At 42.0% G+C, this 26,016-nt stretch overlaps 2 protein-coding genes across 2 annotated transcripts in view; one reads left to right on the top strand and one right to left on the bottom strand.

Moving 5' to 3' along the window:
* The window catches only part of IRAG2 (inositol 1,4,5-triphosphate receptor associated 2), a 59,463-nt gene that overhangs the window by 20,755 nt on the left and 12,692 nt on the right, over window positions 1–26,016 (bottom strand). The window contains 2 exon segments of the mRNA XM_070049517.1: window positions 23,543–23,627; window positions 24,989–25,133. Of these exon segments, the coding sequence (XP_069905618.1) occupies window positions 23,543–23,569 (27 nt within the window). The 5' untranslated portion in view covers window positions 23,570–23,627; window positions 24,989–25,133.
* The window catches only part of DNAI7 (dynein axonemal intermediate chain 7), a 138,581-nt gene that overhangs the window by 108,834 nt on the left and 3,731 nt on the right, over window positions 1–26,016 (top strand). The window lies entirely within an intron of this gene.

Raw genomic sequence — 26,016 nt, 5'->3', positions numbered from 1 at the left:
ATCAAAAAAGGAAGGAAGGTAATTAAATATTCCATAATCGAACACAGAATTTATTAGTAACTGCCACAACCAACCACGGTTTTCTACAGAGCAGTGCTCTATACCGTGTACAGTATTAAGAGTGTCCAAGGGCAGACGTTTCACCAAGAAGGTGAGATGCCATATGGGACAACTACTTTCCATATTTGAGTATCTCAGTTTGAGTCCTGGCTCCACTCCCAGTTCCGGCTTCCCGTTAATGTGGACCTGGGAGGCAGCAGTGGTGGCTCAGGTATTTGGGTTCCCAGCATTGAGTATTTGAGTTCCTAGCTCACAGCTTTAGCTTGACCCAGCCCTGACAATTTTGCTATCTTGGGCATCAATCAGCCTATGGGAGAACACTCTCTCTCTCTCTCTCTCTGCCTGTCAGATACATTTTTTAAATGTCTTAAAAAATAAACTATCCAAGAAAATATTTGCCACAAAAGGTAACAATTTGGTTTACTACGTAGTTAACAGTTCAGTAATGGCAGCCTACATCTTCAGAATCATCAGATTAGCAATTATATGCTTGTTTACCTACACTCTAATACCTATATAAGCAATGAAGCTATCAAATGGGAGGAAAACCAGGAATCCTTCAGTGTCACTAACAATGGCACTTCAGAAGTACAAACAAGAACTCCCTTTTTTTTTATTTCTTAAAAGATTTATCTATTTGGAAGTCAGTTAGATAGAGAGGGAGAGAGGGGACAAGGAGAGGAAGAAAGGGAGAGAGGGAGAGAAGGAAAGACAAGGAGAGGGAGAGAGGGAGATAAAGAGAGAAACAGAGAATCTTGCATCCACTGGTTCATTCCCCAAATGGCCGCAATGGCCAGGCTGAAGCCAGGAGCTTCTTCCCGGTCTCCCACATGTGTGCAGGGGACCAAGGACTTGGGCCATCTTCTACTGTTTTCCCAGGCTCATTAGCAGGGAGCTGGATCCGAAGTGGATCACCTGGGACTCGAACCAGAACCTATATGGGATGCCAACTCTGCAGACGGTGACTTAACCCACTGTGCCATAGAGCTGACCCCAAACTACTTTCTTAATATTAAAAAATAATCCCATTTAATATTCCACAACATAACAATTATTTCTGTGTGACTTGAAACAGTACCTTCTACTGCACTATAATGAAAAGTTAACTTTGTTAGACAAGCCTTCATTTTCTATCTATCAGGGTAGGCATTATATTCTAATTTAAGAAATAAAAAAGGGAATGCAGTATTTCTTGTCCCATGAAATTGGACTCCAAAATGAGGGAAGCAGGAACACATACTTTTATTTGCAGAGTTTGTATTTTTAAAAAGTCAATTTATCAAGCTCTTTAAAGCCAAAGTAGTAACTACAGCAAAAACACAATTTATTTCCACTGTATTAGAAATGACACTTGTACCATAATGCTTTGCACAGCCTTTTCCCTGTGTCTTACATGTGAATCAGTATAGCGAGAAGCCTTTTGATAAATGTATTTAATGATTAAATAACGACTGCATAATTTTGGTGGAATCTCATCCATGCGGTAGTCATACATTCCTACATTGTCATTGAACAGTCCCAAGATAAGCAATTTGACATTGCCAAATCACCAACCTGTCTAAATCTGCGATCAGCAAACAACTCAACATACAACCCATCTCAATCCTAAATTGGCATAAATTTAGACAAATGGCACTTTTCTTCCTATGAGAGTAGCCAATATAAAGATTTCTTAGTTTAGGATTCTAGCTCATGAAAGCTGGAGGACAGCCCAAAGTATCTGCAGATGTGCAGTGGGGAGAGTAGCAACTGCGCCCTTCTTCCAGGCCACAAGTCCCTAGCACACGAACCAGCGTCCCAGGCCCAGAAGAACCCTCACACAGACACCGGCACAGACTGCTAAAATGATAACCTCAGAGGTGCATTTTAAAAACCAGGAAATTCAAGCAATTGATCAAGAGCGAGCAAACGGCGAGTGCAGAAGAAGGACTTACAGTAGAAGATGGGCTGGAGGAGCCGCAGGCTGCCACAGGCGCCAGCACAGGGCAGGAAGAGTGCTCTCCCTTTTCAAGCCATTCAAATGTTCACCTGCAGAGCATTTACATGAAAATCCCTGAGCCAGTCCACTTCCTGTGGCAGTAAGAGTCCAGCGTAGGGTGGGGTCGCTCTAACACTCGGTCATGGAACAAAGTCAGACCGAGTCTCCCATGGGCTGCCTACCGTGTGCAGCCCACTGTTTGACACACACACACACAGCACCATACCATTTCAATAGCTACATAGCAACATATCAAGCACAATAAGAAAAAATTTCTAAGATATTACTAATGGCCATCAATGGGCCCAGATAACATCGCAGGATCACTGTATCTTTGCTCTTCTCGCGGCAGCACCACTTTCACTATAGATTCTATGATCAGAAACGTCCAGCCCTTCTACTAATAAACACTTGTGTTGCCAGTGAACCAATGTTAGTGAGATAAATGTGATTTCTCCAAACAAAACAATAAACACAAAGTCCTTGTAGAGTTGCTCCAGACTGTACTCAGGGTCCATTTAGAAGAGGAAGAACCTTCAGCTGAACTTGAAAAGATTAGATGTCCTGGAACCTAAACAAAGCTATACTTCCTTACAGGCATTTTTCTTTTCAATTTCTAGAAGCTCACCACACCCTCCGACCTACGGGGCACACCCGCCTCTGGCAGGCTCATTGTAATACAGTTATTACTCAACTTCTACATGTCCCAAGTTTGCAGTTGGCGGTGTCATTTATTCTCCAACAATTTTTTTTTTTTTTTGACAGGCAGAGTGGACAGTGAGAGAGAGAGAGAGAAAGGTCTTCCTTTTGCCGTTGGTTCACCCTCCAGTGGCTGCTACGCCGGCGCCCTGCGGCCGACGCACCGCGCTGATCCGATGGCAGGAGCCAGGTACTTATCCTGGTCTCCCATGGGGTGCAGGGCCCAAGCACTTGGGCCATCCTCCACTGCACTCCCTGGCCACAGCAGAGAGCTGGCCTGGAAGAGGGGCAACCGGGACAGAATCTGGCGCCCCGACCAGGACTAGAACCCGGTGTGCCAGCACTGCAAGGCGGAGGATTAGCCTAGTGAGCCGCGGCGCCAGCCTCTCCAACAATCTTAATGCTTCACTGGCTGAAAAGAACAGGACAATGCCCAGAAAAGCCTCTCTCGAGGTATTTTGAAATCGACCCCATTCTTTGCTGCAGTAAATCTCCCCTTCCTCCTACTGATAGTGTGTCTTGGACAAAAACCTGTAGTGACAGGAAATGGAACAAAGGGAGGCAAGACACTTAGAATTTGATATATGTGGTGTTTCTGGAGCAGCCAAAGGCTCGCGTCAAGGTTGCTCTGAGCCTCACACTGCTGATAACTTCTGATTCTGGGTCATCATCAGCCACTGGCTTCCAAGTGTCTACCATGATCAAAGCATTTCATGTGTGTTACAAAGCTGGGGTTGCATGTGAGACTGCCTAAGAGAAAGGACAGTGAGTTTTGTCAGAACTTTTCATGGAACATCTTAGAGTATTTGGGGACAGGACAAGGACCTATGCAAACATCCAGGTTTTCAAAGGCCCAGAAGGCCTTTGGTTGCCTTTCTGACTCAATGGTGGGAACAGTGACAAAGGGGAGATGAAGATACTAGGGAGGGACAATGCCGAAAGACGGGGAACTGAAGGTGATCCATACGAAAATCAGTGGGAGACTGTCCTGCTGACCACGCTCTCTCAGCCCTGCAGGTCTATTTCTGTGGCCTGCTGAATAGTGATCAGCGTATTGACCCCATCAGCAACACAACAGGGGACTCCTCGCTGCATATTCTGCAAAGGGAAGCCAGAGTCCACCCTCTACTGGCCAGGAAAGAGAGATCATGAGAAGGCTGACACCGAGTTCCAAAGAGGCCAGTAGTTGTGCAGGCAGGGGCTGTGGGCAGGGTGGACAGCAGAGCAAAGGGACCACAGAGATCTGCGTGGTGACGCCTTGTCCCGGCATCTCTCGAGCAGTCAGAGTCTCCTCGGAGCCCAGCAGCTGCTGAGGCTGAAGAACACGAGGATGTGTTGGTGTGCCTGTGCAGAGTCTCGAACACGTTGGAAAGGGACCCCGTGAAAAACCAAGGCTCTCCTCACCAATGCACTAAGCGCCACTGACTTCCCTCCACCTATCACCTCCTTGGTTTGCTTCCTGTACTGGTTAGGCCAGAGTGTAGCCACGCAGACATGCGTATGTACCTAAATAAAACACTATCAATGTGTATGAGTATCTTCAAATCCTCAAGAGAACCCTATAGGATCTCTGTTTCACACATGATACAAACAAATTCAGCTTAGGACACTTGTTCAAGTTCACAAAGCAAACAAGAAACAGTGACCATTATAAGACCAGGCCAGCTTGATTTTGAAGCCTGTGCCACGTGACTAAAAAATCTAAGGCACGATTAGGGGAAGATTCAGAGCAACACCAAAGTAGACTGAAAAGACTGATCATCTTTGTAGACCTTTTGTGTAGATTCCATCTCATCTACATTCTCACCCACTAAACCTACACCACATTGTTCTGAAGCAAATTCCACATGTAATATTTTATCCATCAGTATTTCAGTATGAATATCTAAAAGATGATGACTAGAAAGCATTTATTACCTTTTTCCTTGCTACGCCAAAATATCTCAAATATACTAATTCATTGGGTCAATATAGAAGCTGTCCTCATTGAGAAAATCCCAATATGGGCTCCAAATCATTTTATTACGAGATGTCCTTTCTGAGATAGTTATCTTGCTCGAGTCTCTGTCCTCACCCCAGAGTTAGGATACCTGCACCCCATCCCGGAGTGCCTGGGTTCAAGTCCCTGCTCCACTTCTGATCCAGCTTCCCACTAACGCGCTCTGTAGGAGGCAGCAGGTCATGGCTCATGTCCTTGGGTCCCTGCCACTCAAGTGGGAAACCTAGATGGAGTCACAAGCTCCTGGCTTTGGCCTGGCACAGACCCAGCTATTGTGGCTATCTGGGGAGTGAACTAGCAGATGGAGAATCTCTGTCTATCTATATCTGTCTGTCTCTGTCAGTATGCCCTTCAAATAAAAATATACCTTACAAAAGGATATTAAATCCCCTTTTATGAATACTGAAATTCACTTTTACCTTGTATTGTGCCTTCTGAAAAAGAGGCTAAAATATTATTTCCTTTGTAAATACAAGGGAGGAATACAAAATAAATCTTAGCCAGACAGAGACAGACAAGTACTTCATGTTCTTTCTTATATAAGTGGAAGTTAAAAAAAATTGCATCTGAACTTAGACTGGTGATTACAAGGGGATGGGAGGTGTGGGAGGACAGATGATAGAGGGAGGCTGGATAATAGGAAAACACAGAAGTAACTGGCTCCAATTCTACAGTCTAGTGGGACAGCAACAGTTTGCAATAATGTATGATACACTGCAAGAGTGTGTGAATAACTGGAAGAGAGGAGCCGATGGGCTCAAATAAATACATACATAAGAAAAGGAGGGGCCAGTGTTGTGGTACAGTGGGTAAAGCCACCACCTATGACACCAGCATCCCATATGGGCACCAGCTCAAGTCCCTGCTGCTCCACTGTGGATGAGCTCCCTGGCCCTTGTTCTGGGACAAGCAGTGGAAGATTAAGTACTTAAGTACTCAGACTCCAGCCACCTACTTGGGAGACCAGATGAGCTTCTGAGCTCCTGACTCAGTCCTGGCCATTTCAGCCATCTGGGGAGTGAACCAATGGATGGAAGATCTCTCTGTGTCTCTGTCTCTGTAACTCAGACTTTCAAAACATAAATGAATCTTGAAAATAAAAGGAAATGGAAACATTACACCATACACATAAATGAAATGTTATACTGTGCCCCATCTATTACGTCTACATCTACATGCATACCCCAAGTACTCCATCTCAATAAAAAAAAAGACTGGGTAAACCTCAGAGAATGTGAGCTCCATCATAAACCATCCCTGCCCCAATTTTTAACTTTGAAAATAGCAAATCGCAAGTTCATAGGAAAACCAACCCCAAGACAAGAGCCAGATAGCAGTCCGTTAATTGAATGTCTTCTCTTAACATCTTGATTAGATCCTGGAGACTGCAAATACGAATGGGCAGCTATGGCATGGCATACCGATACAGGGTACTAGAAGCACTGGCTAATGGCTAATGGCTAATGGCAGAACTCTCTGCTCCTCGTTATATAGTGCAGGAATAAATACCGTGCCACCAGAACACAGGCGACAACAAAGGAGGACAAAGTCACTGGGGTCTCTAAGAACGGAGTGAACCTAGTATTTTTCTAGAGTGAGATAGCTGAGAAATGAGACTACGGCACCATAATGTAACTTTTCTAGAATCACGCAGAGGCCAAGCCAGGGAGACACCTATTCTCCCAATTCTCAATCTTTCATGATTCCCCCTCAAATAGGACTGGAGAGGCTGGACTGGCAGCATTGTATGCTATCATGAGAAGAGTTTAATGGAACAGCTGGGTTTTGACCAGGGCCTTGACAGTCGAACAGAAGTTTGATGAATGGAGAAGTAGAGAGTCCTGGGTGGACAAACAGCACCAACAGGTTTGTGGGCTACATTCTGGCATTATGTGTTGCCTGGTTTGGCTGGTAACCATAAGGCAGTGATGGGAAACATCAAAGTGGAAATGTAGGTTGTGACTGGATTAGCGAGACTCAAATAGGTTAAACTGCTTATTACAAGGCTGTAAACAATGACAAAATTCAATTACAGTCAAAGAGTTAATAAAAAACCTCATATTGGAGTCCACTGGGATGAATATGGGTTACTTTTTTTTGGTTTATTTTTTATCTTAATGAGGGTTCTTCAAAAGATCCTAGGAGACATGTATTAAGGAAAATATTTTCAAAAAAATTTTTTGCCAAATGACCTTATGTTTACATTTTGTTTTCCATGATTCTTTTTGAAGTATCCTCCTCATTTATTCTAGTTCCCTACTTACTCATATTGATGAAAATGTTTAGGAAAGCTTTTTCATTTTTATAAATTTATTTTATTTATGTGAAAGGCAGAGTGAAAAAGAAAAGGAGAGGGAAAGAGAGGGAGATAAAGAAAGAAACCAAGAGCTACCATCCACTGGTTCGAGCAGCTGGAACTCCAACTACCATCTGATAGGGGATGCCCACATCATAGACAGTGGCTTAAACCATGGCACCACAACTCTGGCTCTGCAGCAAAGTGTTTTTATGGGGAGAGACTTCTATCTGCTTAGGAGTCAGGCGAGGGCTATGAAGGGAAGTACGCAGAGATCTGCTCAAGGAGTGATGGTGAAGAGGCAGCAAGGACAGCTCTGAGTGACAGAGATTATTCAGCGAAGCAGCAGGAACCTGGAGAAGTCAAGTTCAGACATGGCAATGCCACCCACAAAGTACAGCCAACAGACCACGTCCTGGGGACGCTCACCAAGAGGTGAGGCACGAGGAACACCTCTGGGGGCCCTGCCCATTTCCCCCGGCTTGTGTGACAGGCATTTCTGCTGCAATCATTAACAGCTCCTGTACAGACAACTCAGCCACATAGTCCAACGACGGTGAATTAGGGGGTCCTTGTACGTACGGACAGCAGCACATCCCTCAGGCAAAAACCAAACCGAAACACAGCACTCGGAAGGGAACTCTGAGATGTAATGCTGATTGAAATGTCGAAATTCAGCACACTAACAGAGACTGAACAGGGCACAGTCCTTGAAGCCAGATCAATATTAATTTAAGTCCCAGGGTTGCTACTTACTACTTGAGTCATCGTGGACAGGTTACTTTACTCCTTCAACTTCAGGTGCATCATGCATAAAAAGCAGAGATTTTCCATCACTCAGAGCAGTGAGAGGATTTAGAACAGGGCAGGTGGACGTGCTCTCCTGCAAAATGCCCGCTACCCAACTGATGGTTGGTTCTTCCCCCTTCTGAGTGACATCAGTGAGAGAAAGGGGAAATGACTAAAAACTGAACATTCTATAACCTTCCAGGTTCAACTTCCCTCATTATAAGTTTATGAATCCTCTAACAGCAAAATACGCTCATTTCCTCTGCCTTTCTCTATTTTAGCTAATCAGATATGCACACTTCAAGCATTAGAACTCACGTGGCTCGCCATGTTTATAGCAGCACTGTTCACCATAGCCAAAATCTGCAGTCAACCAAGGTGTTCATCATCAGATGAGTGAATAAAGAAATACAGGCAAACTACCAAAAGCGTGCCACAGAGAGACATTTAAACATGTAAGAGGTAACTCCAAGTCACATGTAAGGAAAGCCCCATTACACTAACAAGAGATTCCTCAGCAAAAATCTTGTAACCCAAACAAGGCTGGAGTAACATATTCCAAGTTCTGAAAGAATAAAAGAAACCTGCCAATCATCAATAGTACTGTACCCATCAAAGTTTCGTTATAAATGACGGAGAAATAAAGACTTTCCAAGGTAACCAAAATTCGAGGGAATTTTTCACCACCTAATTGGCTTTACTTAAGATGCTAAAGAGGTTCCTACATTTAGAAGCTAAAGAAAAATAACTACTATCATGAAAACATGAGGAAGTATAAAACTCACTGGACAAGCAGACAGATACAGATAAACAGAGTCAAACATTATCAATACAGGAAGTCACCAAACCATGAAACATGGAAACAACAACAAAAGAAGAAATCGGGCTATGGAAAACAATAAATCAACAGAATGATCAGACTAAGTCATTACTTATCAACAGGAACTTGGAAATTAAATGGACTAAATCCCCCAGTTAAAAGATACATACGAGAGATTCCAAGATGGCTGAAGAGGGCAAAGACATGCTGATGTAGACAAGGAGAAACTAAAAGAAAAGTGGAGGAGATGCATTCCCAGGGGCGAGTTGGAGGGACGTTTGCAGTGGACATTCTGCAGAAGGAAGAGTGATGCCTGGAAGGTGAAGATGTGCAGCCACGAGTGCAGAAACTCAAACCACCCTCACAGCAGGGAACTGGAGGAGACGCCAGCTTTGGAGAGCACAGGGACAACAGACTGCGGCTGCCTGTGTCGCCTGTGATATTGCCTGAGCGCCTTGTGGACCACACTGCTTTGAGTCCGGCATGGAGCCCCACCCAGGGGCAGTGTACCTGCCTAACCCAGTCAAAGAAAACACGTTTCTTTCTCCCCATCCTCCCACAAGGGAGCCCAGCACCCAGTGGGGAGAAGGAACCATTCTGATACTGTTGCTCCCCCTCTTCGTGGAGGAACGACACAGGACCCTGCGTTGTTCTTTTGTCTGCTCGGCCCTTCCCGGGTTTGCTGCTGCTCCTTCCCGGGTTGGCTGCCGATCCTTCCACCTCCGTGGAAGGGCGGGCCCCCCTGCCACTTTCCCCACTTCCGCTGGGGAGCGGCACACCGCCGGCCGGCTCTCTCGGGGGCTGCTCAGATGTTACCCGGATGTTCCCCTTAGATGTTCCTGGTGCATGTTGTCTCTCTCCTCCTTTATAGTCCTCTTCCACCAATCCCAACTCTGCTACCCACACGCTGAGTACGCTGCTCTCCTCCAATCAGGAGCAGGATCAGCTCCTGCAGGTTATAGGTCGAACTGGAGGCAGCTGTGTAGAAGTTGTTTACTCCTCTCCCAGCGCCATATTGTGGGAGAGCAGATGCATAGAATAAGTCTTAATTCCAGTAACTTAGTCTAGTCCGAGTTGCTCCCCACAGATACAAGTACAGGCTGCAGTGGATCCTGTGTGCGCATGTGGTCAGGGATTTTACCAGACAGAAGACTTGGCATTGCCCACTGAATTTGAGTCTGGCTGGAAGGGTTGACAGGGTTTTGGGCACCCATGTTGGACTGTGAGGTGGCCCCAGGTTCTCAACATATCACAGGTTCTGGGGCTCAAATGGCCTAGGCAGAGTACCCACATGCAGCTGGCTCTGGGAATGTCTCTGTTCACTCTGTGGACAGGATAGACTAGCAGGGCCGAGTGGGTTCTCTGCACCCCTTGATAGTGGGAGCCATGTGTGCTTCAACTATGGGAATTCTGTGATGGCACAGTAGGGCGCAGGATGTAACTGGGTCTCTGGGCAATCACTGTGTCTGGTGCAGAGGCTCAGAGCCCCCCGACTGACTGGGGTGGTACATTGCAGAGGGATCTGAGCTCCCACTGAGGACTGCACAGCTCCTTTGTGCAGTTCATGCAGCAGAGCACGCGACTGCCATGCCCACTGTGGGCTTACCCCAGGCATTGATCACCTTGTAAAAGAGGAGGTGAAGCTATGATTACACCAACAGAAGTGATCATACCCTGCCCCTGCTGATAATAGAAGAGATTTACCATATCCACCTTGGATGTCACCCTCAGCACTCACCCCAACCTAGAACAATGCAGAAATTCAAGAAACAAGAATAACGAAGACAACGTAACTCCCCAAAAGGAACACAACAATACTTCAACATTAGAATGTGACGACACAGTGATTCATGAAATACCTGAGAAGGAATTCAGAAGAGTGATCACAGGATTACTCAGAAGTAATGAAAAGCAAATGCATGAGTTAAGAAATGCATATGGGCCGGCACCATGGCTCAATAGGCTAATCCTCCACCTGCGGCACTGGCACACCAGGTTCTAGTCCCGGTCGGGGCACCGGATTCTGTCCCGGTTGCCCCTCTCCCAGGCCAGCTTTCTGCAATGGCCCGGGAGTGCAGTGGAGGATGGCCCAAGTCCTTGGGCCCTGCACCTGCATGGGAGACCAGGAGAAGCACCTGGCTCCTGGCTCAGATCAGCACGATGCGCCGGCCACAGCACACTGGCCATGGTGGCCATTGGAGGGTGAACCAGTGGTAAAGGAAGACCTTTTTCTCTGAAATACCTGCAATGAAGAATTCAGCATGTCAAATAAATAATACAGTGGAAAGCCTTAATGGCAGATTTGGTGAGGCAGAAGAAAGAATATCCAAACTAGAAGATACATCTTTGGAAATATCACAGACCAAAAAGAAAAATTAAATAAATGAGAAAAATGGAGATTTATGGGATACCATCAAATGACCCAACATACAGGTCGTGGGGTTCCTGAAGGTGTGGAAAGAGTGAATGGAGTATAAGTCCTATTCAGTGAAATAATTTTAAAAAAACAAACTTCCCTAATTTGGAAAAACAAAGTGACATCCAAGTACACAAGGTACACAGAACTCCTAATAGACATGACCAGAAAAAGATTTTCACCACAACACACTGTAGTCAAACATTTAACAGTAAAACATAAAGAGAAGATTCTAATGCATGAGAGAAATGCCAGATTACTTTCAGAGGATTTCCAATTAGACTCACAGCTGAATTCTCATTAGAAACCCTGCAGGCTAGAAAAGAACAAAGAAAGATTTCAAGTCTTAAAAGAAAAAACTGTCAACCTCAACTACCCTGCAAAGTTCCCATTTATGAATGAAGGTGACATAAAGACCCTCCATAGCAAATAGATATCCAAAGATTTTTTTCACCTCACAAATTTGTCCAGCCTCACAAATGATGCTTAAAGATGTGCTACACAGAGAAAGATGGAAAGACAGAATGGAAAGGCAGAAAATGTGCACAGTAAAAGTACAAAGGATCCAAAACAAACAACAGGAATACTTATTGGAAAAGGGCAGGGCAAAGTCATTACTTATCAATAGTAATCTTGTATGTAAATGGCCTAAATTCTCCAGTTAACAGATACAGACTGGCTGAATGGATTACAAAAACAAGACTCATCTATGTGCTGCCTACAAGAAGCACACCTCACCAACAAGAATAAATGCAGACTAAAAGTGAAAGAATGAAAAAAGGTATTTTATGCTAATGAAAAGAAAAAGTGAGCAGATATAGCCATCCTGTATCAGATGAAACAGACTTTGACACAAAACTATTCAAGGAAACAAAGAAGAACATTATGTAATGATTAATGGATCAATTCAACAAGAGGAAGTAACTATAATAAATGTATATATACCCAACACCAAGATGCCTGGCTATTTAAAACAAATGTTAATAGATCTAAAGAGAGACACAGACTCCAATACAATAGTAATGGGGGACTTCAACAGTCCATTTCATCAATAAACAGATCAACTAGATAGAAAATCAACAAAGAAACAATAGAGCTAATCTACACTATGGACCAAATGGGCCTAACTGATATCTATGGAACCTTTCATCACATAATTGAGGAAAACACATTTTTTTCATCAGTATAGGGAACTTTTTCAAGGAAAGACCATACTATAGGTCACGAAGCAAGTCTCAGCAAATTCAATAAACAGGTATCATACCATGAATCTTTTCTGACAATGGAATGAACCTGGAAATTAACAACAAACTCCTGAATGAACAGGTCATGGAGGAAATCAAAAGGGAAATAAAAAAATCTCCTGGAAACAACTGAAGAACAGAGTATGACATATCAAAACTTATGGGATGGGCTGGCTCTGTGGCACAGTGGGTAAAGCCGCCATCTGAAGTGCCAGCATCCCATATGGGTGCCAGTTCTAGTCCCAGCTGCTCCTCTTCCAATCCAGCTCTCTGCTGTGGCCTGGGAAAGCAGTAGAAGATGGCCCAAGTGCTTGGGCCCCTGCACCCAGGTGGGAGACTTGGAAGAAGCTCCAGGCTCCTTTCTTCAGATAGGCCCAGCTCTGGCCATTGTGGCCATTTAGGGAGTAAACCAGTGAATGGAAGACCTCTCTCTCTCTCTCTCTCTCTCCCCCCCTCTCCCTCTCCCTCTCTGCTTGTGCCTCTCTGTAAATATGTCTTTCATATAAATAAATAAATCTTAAAAAAAAAACCTTATGAGATACAGCAAAAGCAGTGCTAAGAGGCAAGTTTATAGCAATCGGCACCTACATCAAGAAACTGGAAAGGCATCAAATAAATGAGCTGTCAGTGCAAGTCAAGAATGTAGAAAAATAAGAAAGCAAACCTCAAATTAGAAGAAAAAACTAACTGAAACTAGAGTAGAAATAAACAAAATTGAAACAAAAATGTAAAAGATCAGAAAAAGAGCTGGTTTTCTGGGAAAATAAATAAACACAACTGATACACCATTGTCCCAACTAACCAAAAAAAAAAAAGAGGGAGATCCAAATTAATAAAATCAAAAATGAAAAAGATGATATAACAATGGCTACTGCAGAAATAAAAACAATCATCAGTAATTAATACAAAGAGCTACATGTCAACAAATTTCAAAACCTTGAAGAAATGGATAGGTTCCTGGACACATATCACTACCCAAATTGAGTCATAAAGACACAGAAAACCTAAACAGACAAATAACTAAGACAGAGATTGATTCAGTAATAAAGACTCTCCCAAAAAAGAAGACTCCAAGACCAGAGGACTTCACTGCTGAATTCAGAGAGACAATAAGAAGAACAAACTCCAATTCTTTTCAAGCTATTCAAAACAACTGAAAAGCATAGAATCCTCCTAAACTCCTTTTTGAGTCCAGCATCAACTTAGTTGCAAAATCAAAAAAAAGATACAACAGAGAAAGGGGACAATAGAACAATGATCTCTGATGAACACAGATCCAAAAATCCTCAACAAAATACTAGGTAACTGAATTCAACAACACATCAGACAGTTCACTCACCCACACAAAGTGGGATTTATTCCTGGTGTGCAGGAATGATTCCACATATGTATATCAATAAATGTGATATATGACATTAACAAATTGAGGAATAAAAATCATATGATTATCTCAATAGATGCAGAGAAAGCATTTCATAAAATACAACATTCTTTCACGATGAAAACTTTCAACAAATTGGGTACAGAAGGGACATTCTTCAACACAAGGCAATTTATGACAAACCCACAGCCAGCATTATACTGAAGAGGGAATAGTTGAAAGCATTTTTACTAAGATCTGGACTCAGACAACGATGTCCACGGTCACCATTGCTATTCAATATAGTTCTGGCAGGTTTAGCCAGAGCCATTAGGCAAGAAAAAAAAGGGGGATACATATTGCAAAGGAGGGAATCAAATTATCCCTGTTTACAGATGACATAATTCTATATATAGGGTAACCAAAACACTTCAAGAGACTTTTGGAACTCATAAAAGAGTTTGTTAAAATGCAGAATATAAAAATCAGCACACAAAAATCAATAGCCTTTGTATACACAGACAATGCCATTGTTGAAAAAGAATTTCTGGCCAGCGCCGCGGCTCACTAGGCTTATCCTCCACCTTGTGGCGCCGGCACACCAGGTTCTAGTCCCGGTCGGGGCGCCGGATTCTGTCCCGGTTGCCCCTCTTCCAGGCCAGCTCTCTGCTGTGACCAGGGAGTGCAGTGGAGGATGGCCCAAGTGCTTGGGCCCTGCACCCCATGGGAGACCAGGAGAAGCACCTGGCTCCTGGCTTCGGATCAGCGCGGTGCGCCGGCTGCAGCACACTGGCCGCGGCGGCCATTGGAGGGTGAACCAGCGGTAAAGGAAGACCTTTCTCTCTGACTCTCTCTCTCACTGTCCACTCTGCCTGTCAAAAAAAAAAAAAAAAAAAAAAAGAAAAGAAAAAGAAAAAGAATTTCTAAGATCAATCCCATTCACAAGTGCTACAAAAAATTAATACCTTGGAATAACTTTAATCAAGAAAGTGAGAGATCTCTACTATGAAAATCACAAAACATTAAAGAAAGAGGAGACAAAAAATGGAAAAATATTACAAGTTTATGGATTGGAAGAATTAATATCATAAAAATATATATATTTCTGAAAGCAGTTTATAGCTTCAATGCAATCCTTATCAAAATTCCAACAACATTTTACTCAGCTCTAGAACAAACTCTGCTAACATTCAAATGGAAACACGAGAGACCCCAAATAGCTAAAGCAATCTTAAACAGCAAAAATAAAGCCAGATTCATCACAATAACACATTTCAAACATATCACAGGGCAGTTATAATCAAAACAGCCTGGTACTGATACAAAAACAGGTGGGTAGACCAGTGGAACAGAACACAAACTCCAGAAAACAATCCACACATCCACAATCAACTAATCTTTGACAAAGGAGCTAACATCAATCCTTGGGATAAAGATAGTCTCTTCAACAAATAGTGCTGGGAAAATGATATCTCCATTTGTAATGGTATGAAAGAACACCACTCCTTATACCTTATGCAAAAATGAACTCAAAATGCATCAATGATCTAAGTCTATGACCTGATACCATCAAATTAGTAGAGGAGAACATTGGAGAAACTCTGCAAAATATTGGCACAAGCAAAGACTTCTTGGAAAAGACTCCAGAAGCACAGGAAATCAAAACCACCATAGACAAATAGGACTACATCGAGCTGAGAATGTCTGCATAGCAAAGGAAACACTCAGCAAATTAAAGAGGCAACCCAAAGATTAGGAGATAATATTTGCAAACTATGCAACTGATAAAGGATTAATATCCAGAATCTATGAAGAGCTCAAGAAACTCAAGAACAGCAAAACAAAGAATCTAGTTATGAAATGAGCAAGGACTGCAGCAAACATTTTTCAAAATAGGAAATTAAAATGGCCAACAGACACAAGAACAGATGCTCGGTAGTCATTAGAGAAATGCAAATCAAAACCACAGTGAGGTTTCACCTCATCCCAGTTAGAATGGCTCCCACATAGAAATCAGCAAATAATAAAAATTGGTGGGGATGTAAGGATAAAGAAACCCTAATCCTGTTGATGGGAATGTCAACTTGGACAGCCATTGTGGAAGACAGTATACAGTTAGCTCAGAAAGTTGCAAACAGATCTACCATGATTCAGCCATCCCACTCCTGGGAATTCACCCAAAGGAAATGCAATCATCACATCAAAGAGTGATCTGTACCTCCATGTTTACTGCAGTTCAATTTACAATAGCCAAGATATGGAATCAACCTGGATGTCCATCATCTGATGACTTGATCGAGAAACTATATATGTGTACACACACAAGCGCACAGTGAAAGAGTGAGAATGGAATACTCTTCAGTTGTAAAAAGAATGAAATTCTGTCTTTTCAAAGAACATGGATTCAAGTGGAAATGATTATACTTGGTGAAATAAGTCAGACTCACAAAGGCAAATATCTGTTTTCCCTGATCTGTGGTAACTAATAGAGCACCAAATATGTCATGTACATGTGTGAAATTGACATTTTGAGATTTGATGATTTTCTTTATATCCCTTGTCTCTACTGTTGGGAAACAGTGTGTCTTTTTCTTCTTACTATTTGCTGAACACTTTACTTAGTGAAAGGTTAATCTTATGAGTATAAAAGTAAAGTTAAAGTAGATCATTGTAAAAATTAAGAGAGAATAAGAGAGGAAGGAGGAGGGAGTGTGAAAGTATGGGCAGGAGGGAGGGCAGGGTGGGAAGTATCACTACGTATCACTAAGCTCTAACTCTGTGTATATGAAATACATGAAATTTGTTCACCTTAAAAAATGTTTGAAGTAAAAAATACATACTGGCTGAATTGATTTAAAGAAAAAAAAGATGCAAAAATGTGCAGCCTATAAGAAACCCACTTCACCAGTAGAGACAGAGACAGAAAGTGAAACAATGGAAAGAAGATGTTGTCCATGCAAAAGGAAATGAACAGCAAGCAAGGGTAGCCAAGCTTGTATCAGACAAAATACACTTAAAGACAAAAAGACAAAGGAGGTCACTGAATGACTAAGTGATGAACTCAGCAGAAGATCTAGCAATAGTAAACATATAAGCACCTAATGCCAGAGCATGCTATTTTATAAAACAAACATTAAATATACAGGGATCGACTCCAATGCAATAGTGCAGGACCTGCAACATTCTACTGCCTTCAATGTACGGATCATACAGAGTCCTCCCCCACCAAAAAAAAAAAAAAAAATCAAAATCAACAGAGAGACATCAGAATTAAACCAGACTGTCGATCAAACGGAATAAAACTCACTCACAGAACATTTCATTCAACGGTTGTAGTAAACATCTTTTCAGGAGTGCATATAAAATTCTCTGACAGACCATATATTAGGCCACAAAACAGGTCTCAACAATTTTTTAAAAAACCCTCTCATAATTTTTCTGACCCACATGGAACAAAACTAGGAATTAAAAACTAAATAAACTTTAGGAATCACACAATTATATAGACAGTGAACAATATCCTGTTAAATGATTAATGGATCACTGAAGAAATCAAAGGAGAAATTAAAATATTTATTTAAACAAGTGAAAATGGAAACATTGCATGACAATAAAAATGTTATAAAGGGGATATGTATATCAGTAAGTGCCTATTTACAAAAACACAAGATATTTAATAACAACCTAACAACGCATCTAAAGGATATGGAGAAGCAAGAACAAGCAAAACACAAAATTACTAGAAGGAAAAAAAAAGGAAATAGACTTAAAAATGCAATATTCTACTGAAGATGAAGAATTGGTGTTTTGAAAACATAAATAAAATCCATGAATCTTTATCTATAGTAACCAATAAAAAAAGAGAAGATTAAAAGAAATGAAACCAAAAATGAAAAAGCTGCTATTACAACTGATATCACAGAAATTCATAGGAAATGAAGTAACATAACTATTATACACCAATAAAATGGAAAATCCAGAAATACTAAATTTGTATCATAAATCCTAAAATTGCATCATAAAGACACAGAAAACCTGAGCGGGCCAGTAATTAATCATGAGAGTGAATCAGCAAAGTCTTACAACAAAGAAAAGCCCAAAATCATAAGGCTAAACATTTGGGTTTTACCTAACTTTTAAGGAAGAATTAACCCCAATTTTTATTAAAATATTTCAAAATACTGAAAAGGGAATGGAACACTTCCAAACTCTTTTTTTGAGGCCACATCATCTGATACCAAAATCAGACAAGGAGACAACAAGAAAATGTTAGAGACAAATATCCCTAAAAAACACAGAAGCAAAAATTCTCAGCAAAAGGCTAGCAGCAATTAAATTCAATAGCACATCATAAAAATCACTACCATAAACCAGCGGATGGAAGAGCTCTCTCTCTGTCTCTCTGTAATTCTTTCAAATAAACATAAATCTTTAAAAAAAATCACTACCATGATCAAGTGGGACTCATCCCAAAAAAATCCAAGTATAATTCCACAAATACAAATTAAAAAAACAAAGTACCTCACATCAATATAACGAAGCCTAAAATGTCTGTGATAATATCAATAGATGCAGAAAGAACATTTGATAAAATTCAACATCCATTCATCATTAAAACCTTTAGCAAACTAGGTATACAAGGAAGATACCTCAACATAGTAAAAGCTATGTATGATAAACTGATAGCCAGCATCAGACTGAATGTGGGGGAAAAACCACATTTCCTGTAATGTTTACATCCAGAAAAGGAAGTAAACTTTCACCATTCTTACTCAGTGTTACTGCAGTTTTACCCAGGTCAATTAGGCAAGAATAAAAAAAGGCACAGAAATAGGAAAGGAGGAAGTCAAAATGTTCCTGTTTGCAATAACATTTTTATATGCAGAAAACCCAGAAGATTTCAGAAAAAGACGATTAAAACTGACAAATTGAGTAACAGCGCAGCGATTAAATTAACAAAAACAAATCAGTAGCATTTCATACACCAATAACAAACTAGGTAACAAAGATATTTAACAACAATCCCATTGATAATAGCTGAAAATAAGAAATACCTAGGAATAAATTTAACAAATTACACAAATACTTCAATGAAAACTACAAAACAATGATGAGATAAATTGAACCAGACAGAAAAATTGGAAAGATTTCCCATGTTCATTCAAGGTTTGGCAGAATATTTTTAAAATGTTCATATTACCCAAAGCAATTCATAAATTCAATGCAGTATCCTGAAAACATCAATGACATTCTTCTATAACCACAAAGGAAAAAACCATGTAATTAATATGGGAGGACGAAAGAGCTCAAAAGCCAAAGTAATCTGCAACAAAAAGAACAAGTAAAAAGCATTACAATACCTCATTTCTTTTTTAAGGTTTATTTATTATTTGAAAGGCAGAGTTACAGATGCAGAGGCAGAGAGACAGAGAGAGCGAGCAAGAGAGACAGAGAGTATTCCATCTGCTGGTTCTCTCCCTAAATGGCTGCAATGGCTGGAGCCACATCCATCTGAAGCCAGGAGCCTGGCGCCTCTTCTGGGTCTCCAGGGGGCTGCAGGGACCCAAGGACTTGAGGCATCTTTCACTGCTTTCCCAGGCCATAGCAGAGAGCTGGATCAGAAGTGGAGCAACCGGGATTCAAACCGGCACCCATCAGAGGCTTCACCCGCTATGCCACAGCACCAGCCTCCACAATACCGGATTTCAAAACACACCACAGAGCTAGCCCACAACAGCACTGTAATGTCATTCAAGCAAATACAAAGATCGGTGGAACAGAATAGAAATACCACAAATAAATACATACATACACAGCCAAATGATTCTCTACACACCAGAAACATAGACAAAGGACAGTTTCTTCAATAAATGGTGATGAGAGAACAGGATCCTCACACACAGAAGACACTTGATCTCCTTTCTCACCCCATAGAAAAATCAAGTCAAAGTGGATCAATGACCAAAATCTAAGACTTGAAACAACAACAAGCCCAAGCCACTAAAAAAAAAAAAAAAAAAAAGGAGGAAACACTTCAAGACAGGGCAATGATTTTTTTTAACTTTCTGAATTCTGGTTTATTTATCAGCATCCAAGATTTATACCAGAAATAAACATTATCATGGATAATAGTTTATTAAAATCACCATTCATCATAAATACTAGTCTTGGTATATAACACCATTTTAACTATCCAGTTATTTTTATAAGATCCTTGAATATATTCAATAAAAGTAAAATTAGACAAATGGACTCATTTCAAACTAAAAAGTTTCTAAGCAGTCAAGGAAACAGCAGAATGAAGACACAACTGAAAGAATGAGAGAAAACATGTATAAACCCATCATCTGGCCAAGACCCAAATTTCTTTGAGTGTCAATCACTACTGAAAAATAAAAGATCAGAGTTCTCAAAAAAATAAAATATGGCCCTATATTATATCCTATCAGAGGCATTGTAAAACTATATACATAAAACATATACATGGTCAAAATCAAAACATCGATTGGTCTTTTTTAAAGACAAAATTCTGCCAAACCAAAGATTCAAAAAAGCAAGCAAAGAACAAAGGAGATTGGCTTAGCCCAGAAGGCACTGGGGTCATTGTGAAAAATGTCCATAGGAAATTCTGAAGCCAAAATTGTGAAACTGGTCTTTTATTTATTTTTATTTATTTTTATTTTTTTGACAGGCAGAGTGGACAGTGAGAGAGAGAGACAGAGAGAAAGGTTTTCCTTTGCCGTTGGTTCACCCTCCAATGGCCGCCATGGCTGGCGCACCGCGCTGATCTGAAGCCAGGAGCCAGGTTCTTCTCCTGGTCTCCCATGGGGTGCAGGGCCCAAGCACTTGGGCCATCCTCCACTGCACTCCTGGGCCACAGCAGAGAGCTGGCCTGGAAGAGGGGCAACCGGGACAGAATCCGGCGCCCCGACCGGGACTAGAACCTGGTGTGCCGGCGCCGCAAGGCGGAGGATTAGCCTAGTGAGCTGGAGCGCCAGCATGAAACTGGTCTTTAAAAAAACAAAACAGGGGCCGGCGCTGTGGTGCAGTGGGTTGATGCCCTGGCCTGAAGCGCTGGCATCCCATATGGGCACGCTGGTTCGAGACCCAGCTGCTCCACTTCCGACCCTGCTCTCTGCTATGGCCTGGGAAAGCAGTAGAAGATGGCCCAAGTCCTTGGACCCCCGTACCCACGTGGGAGACCCAGAAGAGGCTCCTGGCTGTTGACTTTGGATTGGCACAGCTCAGGCCGTTGCAGCCAGCTGAGGAGTGAACCAGCGGATGGAAAATCAATCAATCACTCTCTCTCTCTCTGCCTCTCCTTCTCTCCCTCTGTAACTCTGCCTTTCAAGTAAATAAATAAATCTTTTTTTTAAAAAAATAAATATTTAAGAAGGAACTCCTGTGATGGATAAATTTTTATGTGAACCTTTCAGAAAAAAAAAAAAGGATTAAGATCCAGAATGTATATTTTAAAATTTTAACAAAAAAAGCAAACATCCAGTTAAAGGATGGGAGAAGATATTTCTTAAAAGCAAAAATTCAAATGACCAACGAATTTATGAAAAAATTCTCAGCATTCTTACGATGTCCAGGAAATGCCAATGAAAATCACCTTGAGATCCATTTCCCTCCAGTTAGAATGGCTAGTATCAAAAAGCCAAAAAATAACAATTACTAGCAAGAATATGCAGAAAAGGGAACCCTTAATCACTTTTGAAGAAGATACAAATTATCTCAGCCACTATGGAGAACACTAGAGAAGTTCCTCAAAAAACCAAAAATCCTATCAATCATGTAACCCAGCTATCCCACTCCTGGGTATATACCCAAAGGAAATGAAGCCAGTATATTGAAAAGGACACCAGCACTCCCACATTCATTGCAACACAATTCACAACAGCCAAGCTATAGAATCAACCTAGGTGTTCACAGGTGAACGAAGTGGCAAAGAAAATGCAATCCATATGAAGTGTCTTCAAAAAGTTCAAAAAATGTGTAGTATGAAAATATTATGGTGCCCAGCATTGCGGTAGAATGGGTTAAATCACCACCTACAATGCCAGCCTCCCATACGGGAGCCAGTTCGAGCGAGCTCCAGCTCTACTTCTGATCCGGCTCCCTGCTCACAAGCCTGGGAAAGCAGCAGCAGACATCCCAAGTCCTTAGGCACTGCATCCATGTGGCAGACCTGGATAAGGCTCCTGGCTTAGGCCTGGACCAACCCCAGCTATGGTGACCATTTGTGGAGTGAACCCATGGATGGAGGATTTCTCACTTTCTCTATCCTTCTCTCTCTGTAACTCTGCCTCTCAAATAAAAATAAATCTTTAAAACAACAAACTATTATGCATGGACTTAAACCTTAGCATAAAAATCAACTGCTTTTAAAAAGCTTTATTTGTTTATTTTGAAAGAGAGAGAGAGAGAGATCTTCCATCATCTGGTTCATTCCTCAGACGGCTGCAACAGATAGAGCTGGGCTAAGCCAAAGGCAGGAGCTCAATCCAGATCTCCCGTAAGAGTTGCAAGGGCCAAACACGTGGGACATGTTATGCTGCTTTTCCCAGGCCATAAGAAGGGAGCTGGATTGGAAACGGAGCAGTGGGGACACGAATCAGCGGCCACATGGGATGTTGGTTTCGCAGGCAGCAGGCTCAACTCATGAATCCTCAATGTCAGCACAGCAGACCTTTTAACTCCATTTTATTATAATTTTTGAAGTGCTCTTGTATACACAACAGAATATTATTTGGCCATAAAAAGGGAATGAAACCCTGAGATTTCCAGTGAATCAGATGAAACTGGATTTCATTACATTAAATGAAATAAGCCAGATATAGAAAGACAAAGTCAGTCTGAGGTTAACAACAGCGATTATTAGAGGGGTGTTAGGTAATGGGTACCTAAATACAGTTGGATAGGAGGTCTAAGTTCTAGTGTTCAACAGCTCGGTGAGGGGACTGTAGTTCACAACAATGTGTCAAAGATCTGGGGTGTGAAGAACTGCAAGAGAGGAGATTGTATCTGACAAACATAAAGACAATACAAGGAACAGAGATGCTAATATCCTGTTATGATCAGTATACGTGCATTCAAATATTGCGTTATGCTCCCTCAGTGTACATAAATTCATACTAATAAAAACCAAAGGAAATGAGGATCGCAGTTCCACAACCATACAGGACTGAGTTCTGCCTAAGGCTACAGCAGGATTATACCCACAGCCTCTGGCCCAGAAGGCAGCCTTGCCAACACCTTGACTTTTGTCTTAAAAGAGCCATGTCAGAAATGATCTACAGAAACTTCAAGAGAAAAAAATCGTGTGGTTCAGGCAGGTATTGTGTGCAGTGGGTGAAGCCACTCCTTGGAGTACTCTAGCAGAGGGCTTGGTTTGAATCCCAGTGGCTCTGCACTTTCAATCCAGCCTCCTGTCCATGCACCTGGGAGGCAGCACATAAAGCCTCAAGTACTTGGGTCCCTGCCACGTCTGTGGGAGACCTGTGTGGAGTCCTGTTCTCCTGGCTTCGGTCTGACTTAGCCCTAGCTGTTGTGGCTGTTTGGAGAGCAAGCCAACAGAGGGAAGACATCTCTGTCATGCTGCCTTCAAATAAAATAAAATAAATCTGTAGGAAAAAATATTGTGTTTTAAGCCTTGAAAAATCAAATATACAACCCAGAGTTTAAACTGCACAAGGGACAAAGTTCCCCAGATGACTGATTGTTAATTTCCTGACTTCAGGACTGGCATTTCTCATTAGTATTCTGCTGTTGAATTAATGCTTCCTGTAAATTTCTCCCTAATGCTTTGAAGAAAAAGAATACCCAGCCAAGAGGACAAGGATGCGGAAATATGAAACCAAAATCTAGTCAGTACTCACTCCCATACTTAAAAGGCCATCATTCATCCTGGCACAACCTGGAAGATCTGCTCCTGGGTCAGGGCCACCTGTGGGGCCTGGGTACCTAGCAGCAGAAAGTAGAGTTGTTATTACGGAGGAAAATTGCTAACCTTAGCAGATAATGGGCTACAAGAGAACTTCAAAAAGTCTGCAGAAACTGCAATTTAGAGGTAAGTTTATTTTGATGCAAAAAGTATTTTGAAATCCATGCATATGGAAAGTCTTCAAAGAGCTCACAGAAAACAGTTATGAAAAAAACGATGCATGTATTTCAAAATATTTTGGCAGCTATATAAGCTTATCTTTTATTTTCACTCCTCCACAAACTTGGTAAAAATTTTTAAAAAAATTTTCATCACAGAGAGAGCACTAGTGAGTGAGAAACAGAGAGACCTCCTTCTTTTGGTTCAGTTCTCCAAATGCCCACAACAGCCAGGGCTGGGCCAGACTAAAGCCAGGAACCAGGAACTCAATCCATGTGTCTCACATGGGTGGCAGAGACTCAAATACTTGATACATCGCATGCTACAGCGTAGCAGCTGCATTAGCAGGAAGCCGTACTTGGAAGCAGAACCAGGAGTTGAACCCAGGCACTCTGGTCTGAGATGTGGGCATCCCAAGTCACATACTGATGGCTACTCCACTCACCCCCAAACTACTTTAAGGACCTTGTATAACACTGTTCCTGTTCTCCTACTCCAAGTCCCAGTTTTATTAATTTTCTAACTACATCATGGCTTAAGACATAGGAAAAGAGAGCTCTCATATCAGAGAGCCAGAGAGTGCCAACAAAAGAAAACATGGCCAAAAATGAAAATGAGGAATTTGCAATTCAAAGTAGTCTTGCTTCCTCACCCGTAATCCAGAAAGGAGAGTTCCTGGGGTGGAAAGTCCTCACACACTCCACTGACATGTCTGTTTTTCCCAGGGGAAGCTCAGTCAATGGACTTAAAAAGGCAGATGAGTATAAATGAACATCCAAACACAGAAGAGGATGCATTTCATATGGGCGCTGGTTTGAGTCCTGCTGCTCCACTTTTGATCCAGCTCCCTGCTAATGCACCTGGGAAAGCAACCAAAGATGGCCCGAGTGCTTGGGCCCCTGCACCCAGATAGGACACCTAGAAGAGGTTCCTGGTGCTTGTCTTCTGCCTGGCCCAGCCCTGGTAGTTACAGCCATCTAGGGAGTGAACCAGTGTATGGAAGATCTCTCCCTCTCACTCTCTGTCTCTCCCTTTCTCTGTGACTCTGCTTTTCAAATCAATCAATCTCTAAAAAATAAGTAAAATTGCAAATTTTCCAGCAAGTGAGAAAACTTGGACAACAAAGATATTATCATCTCAGGACATGAAAATCTGATAAAATGTTAGGCCATGTGAACAGGCATCCATGAAGAATAGAACGCAGTTTGTTCTTTTCACTCACTTGTGTCGTCTGATCACACCCAGAGCACCATCTTGTATTTCCTTGTATCTGAGTCTTTCACATATAGCGTGGATTTGGTGGGCTACACAAAGAAAAGGGGTCACTTCCACCCTCGGAATTGTAAGAGTATCCAGACACAAGGCATCTGTATGCAGGAGAACAGAAGAGAAAAAAATACAAGTTACTTTCCAGTTCAAACTGTGGTCAAGCATAACTCCTTGAGAGATCGGACCATTTCTGAAATAGTAGAAAGCTGAATTCTATTAATACTTTCATATAAATCCCCTTTGTGTTTTTATTCTATTTTAAAAAAAGATTTATTAATTTGAAAAGCAGAGTTACAGAAAGAATGAGAGAGAAAGAGAGAGAGACAGAGAGATCTTCCATCCACTGGTTCACTCCCCAAATGACTGCAATGGCCCAGGCTGAGTCAGGCCAAATCCAGGAGCCAGGAGCCAGGAGCAGCTTCTTGGGCTCTCACATGGGTGCAAGGACCCAAGCGCTTGTGCCATCTTCCATTGCTTCCCAAGGTGCATTAGCCGGGAGCTGGATCAGAAGTGGAGCAAGCCCGGACTTGAACCGGCATCCATATGGGATGCCAGTGCTGCACGAGACAGCTTAACCCACTACACCACAACGCTGGCCACATATAAATCCCCTTAGTATCTATTCACATGGGTGTGAAGAATAAGAGAAAGACAGGGAAGGACAGAAAGCCTTCAACAACTAGAAGAGCCAACACTTGACATCAGCAGCCAAACTCCATCCAGCTGTTTGTTTTCAGAAATAAAGTTTTATTGGAACACAGCCACACCCATTCGATTGCTCATTATCCACTGCTATTGGTGCGCTAGGAGCACGAAGTTGACTCCCTGCAGAAAGAACAGAATGGTTCACAGCCTCAGATACTGACTGTCTGGCCCCTTACAGTACAACTTCACAGCAGGCTGAAGAGCAAAGTGTTGGACATTGTGATTAGAGGCTGCAGGAGTGCTGTGGGAAACAGATGGGGATGACAAAGCATTCTC

Source organism: Oryctolagus cuniculus, chromosome 9 (assembly GCF_964237555.1).
Source record: "Oryctolagus cuniculus chromosome 9, mOryCun1.1, whole genome shotgun sequence".
In the NCBI taxonomy this organism is placed as follows: Eukaryota; Metazoa; Chordata; class Mammalia; order Lagomorpha; family Leporidae; genus Oryctolagus; species Oryctolagus cuniculus.
The sequence above is the reverse complement of the archived record's forward strand: the minus strand, read 5'-3'. Positions and strand labels throughout refer to the sequence as shown.